This window comes from Sapajus apella, unplaced genomic scaffold (assembly GCF_009761245.1).
Source record: "Sapajus apella isolate SASKATOON/1434 unplaced genomic scaffold, GSC_monkey_1.0 scaffold8872, whole genome shotgun sequence".
Classification (NCBI taxonomy): domain Eukaryota; kingdom Metazoa; phylum Chordata; class Mammalia; order Primates; family Cebidae; genus Sapajus; species Sapajus apella.
This window is the reverse complement of record NW_022445793.1, coordinates 1-2668: the sequence shown is the minus strand read 5'-3', so window position 1 is coordinate 2668 and position 2668 is coordinate 1. Positions and strand designations below refer to the sequence as shown.

The 2668-nt window shown below is 56.2% G+C and overlaps 1 protein-coding gene across 1 annotated transcript; it reads left to right on the top strand.

Moving 5' to 3' along the window:
- The first annotated feature begins 533 nt into the window (after positions 1-533).
- Positions 534-2299, top strand: LOC116548261 (cadherin-related family member 2-like). The gene is made up of 4 exons (XM_032273809.1): positions 534-1220; positions 1302-1463; positions 1717-1778; positions 2018-2299. The coding sequence occupies exons 1-4, from the start codon at positions 1209-1211 to the stop codon at positions 2265-2267; spliced, it is 486 nt and encodes a 161-aa protein (XP_032129700.1). The 5' UTR covers positions 534-1208; the 3' UTR covers positions 2268-2299.
- The last annotated feature ends 369 nt before the right edge of the window (positions 2300-2668 follow it).

The window sequence follows — 2668 nt, the reverse complement described above, 5'->3', positions numbered from 1 at the left end:
GCAATGGCGCGATCTCGGCTCACCGCAACCTCCGCCTCCTGGGTTCAGGCAATTCTCCTGCCTCAGCCTCCTGAGTAGCTGGGATTACAGGCACACACCACCATGCCCAGCTAATTTTTTGTAGTTTTAGTAGAGACGGGGTTTCACCATGTTGACCAGGATGGTCTCGATCTCTTGACCTCGTGATCCACCCGCCTCGGCCTCCCAAAGTGCTGGGATTACAGGCTTGAGCCACCGCGCCCGGCTGGAACTTTTTTTTTTGAGATGGAGTTTCGTTCTGTTGCCCAGGCTGGAGCGGAATGGCCCAATCTCAGCTCACTGCAACGTCCACCTCTCAGGTCCAAATGATTCTCCTGCCTCAGCCTCCCAAGTAGCTGTGATTACAGGCATGCACCACCATGCCTGGCTAAATTTTGTATTTTTAATAGAGATGGGGTTTCATCACGTTGGCCAGGCTGGTCTTGAACTCCTGACCTCATGATCCACCCACTTTGGCCTTCCAAAGTGCTGGGATTACAGGCGTGAGCCACTGCGCCTGGCCATGGGAGGGCACTCTTAAGTGGAGGTTGCAGTGAGAGGTGGGTAACATGGTGGCTCTGGAGGATGAGTAACTCCAGAGGGTGTGGGTGTTGGGAGATACTGAGAAGGTGAAAATGTCATGTGGAGGACAGCGTCAGGTGACGTTAGGTTGGCCAGAAGGATGGCACTGGCCAGTGGGGCCATGTAGGGTGTGAGTGGTGTTTGGTGGTGTTGTGGGGGGGTGGGGGATGTGAAGGGTGGGTGCGAGAGATGGTTGACAGGAGTGAGGGGTGTGTGTCCTGGCTCTAGCCCAGGCCTGGGACCCACAGTGCCTAGGGAGCTGTCTTCTGTGGAGCCCACATTTGCAGGGACTGGTGACCAGCCCAGCCTCCTGCACCCTCTCTCGCAGTCTTCTGAGAGCCCCTTTCTATAGGACCTCATCTGGCTGGGTGTCCAGAGGCAGGAGCCTGGGGCCAGGGACTGGGGGAAGATGCAGGTGGGCAGAGCAAGGGGATGGGTCCCTGCTAGACAGCCCACCTTTACAGGGCAGCAATGGCACCTTCCTGCTGTCGCTGGTGGGCCCCGATGCAGAAGCCTTTAGAGTCTCCCCAGAGCGGGCAGCAGGCTCAGCCACCGTGCAGGTGCTGGTGAGATCATCGGAGCTGGTGGACTACGAGAGGCAGACGGTGATGACGGTGCAGGTGAGGGCTGCTCTGGGGTTCCAGGGACAGAAGCCGCGGGCACTTGGGCCCCACAGCCGCTGCCTCCTCCCCTGCCCCCAGGTCGTGGCCACAGACTCAGTCAGCCAGAACTTCTCCGTCGCCATGGTGACCATCCACCTTAGAGACATTAATGACCACAGGCCCACATTCCCCCAGAGCTTGTACGACCTTACAGTGCCGGAGCATAGTGCCACCGGCTATGTGGTCACCAGCAGCATCCACGTGAGTGATGTGGACATGGCGGGGCTGTGGGGTCCCAGCAAACAGGCATGCATGTGTGAGTGTGAGAGTGTGTGTGAGTGTGTGTGTGTGTGTGTGTGTGTGTGTGAGATGGGGGTAGCCATGAGTGAATCCGAGTGTGCTGGGGATTCTCCCTTTGTGTCAGGAAGCACGACAGCTCTGTCCTCATGAGTTGCATAGGTGGTGGTGCGTGCATTGCCTCTGCACAGCTCCCTGTCATGTCTCTGCCTTACAGGCCACGGACCCAGACACAGGCGCGTGGGGCCAAATTACCTATAGCCTGCTCCCAGGAAACGGGTAAGGGCTCAGGTTGGGCCATGGGCAGGTGGATGAGCAGGGTCCAGGATAGCTGGGGAAGACCAGAAGCACTCAGTTACATTTCAATTTCAGATAAACGAGGACTGATTTTTTAAAATAATGAATATGTTGCATATACCACATGGGATATGCTGGAATATTTGTTGCTGTGTATCTGAAATTCACACTGAAGTGGGCATCCTGTGTCTGTATTTGCTAAACCTGGTCCCTCTGAGCAGGGCAGACCTCTTCCAAGTAGATCCCGTCTCAGGAACAATGACAGTGAGGAATGGCAAGCTGCTGGACCGGGAGAGCCAGGCCGTGTACTACCTGACATTGCAGGCCACGGACGGTGGGAACCTGTCCTCCTCCACCACGCTACAGATTCACCTGCTGGACATCAATGACAACGCACCTGTGGTCAGCGGCTCCTACAACATCTTCGTCCAGGAGGAGGAGGACAACGTCTCTGTGATCATCCAGGTGTGAGCCCACCTGGACCTGGTGGGTGGGACTGGGGGTGGGGACCAAGCCTGATCCGTGGGCACGCTGGCTCTGGGTAGTCAGGGCTCTGCTGTGTGGCTCTGAGACAGACACTCAGAGTCTCTGGGCCTGTGTTTCCTCTCAGGACATGAAAAGAACCATAGCCTTTCTCTCGGGGTCATTGGGGAGTAATCTGATGACTTGTGTGAGGAGCTCAGCTCTGGGCCTGCCACAGAGCAAGCCCTCAAAAACATACATTTATTTTTATTTTATTTTATTTTATTTTTGAGACAGAGTTTCGCTGTTGTTGCCCAGACTGGAGTGCAATGGCACGATCTCGGCTCACCGCAACCTCCGCCCCCTGGGTTCAAGCAATTCTCCTGCCTCAGCCTCCCGAGTAGCTGGGA

Excerpts from the sequence above, each read along its gene's own strand:
- LOC116548261 (XM_032273809.1), top strand. Across the intron at positions 1,464-1,716 it reads TGGTCACCAGCAGCATCCAC|GCCACGGACCCAGACACAGG; the intron begins GTGAGTGATGTG and ends TCTGCCTTACAG. Across the intron at positions 1,779-2,017 it reads AGCCTGCTCCCAGGAAACGG|GGCAGACCTCTTCCAAGTAG; the intron begins GTAAGGGCTCAG and ends CCCTCTGAGCAG.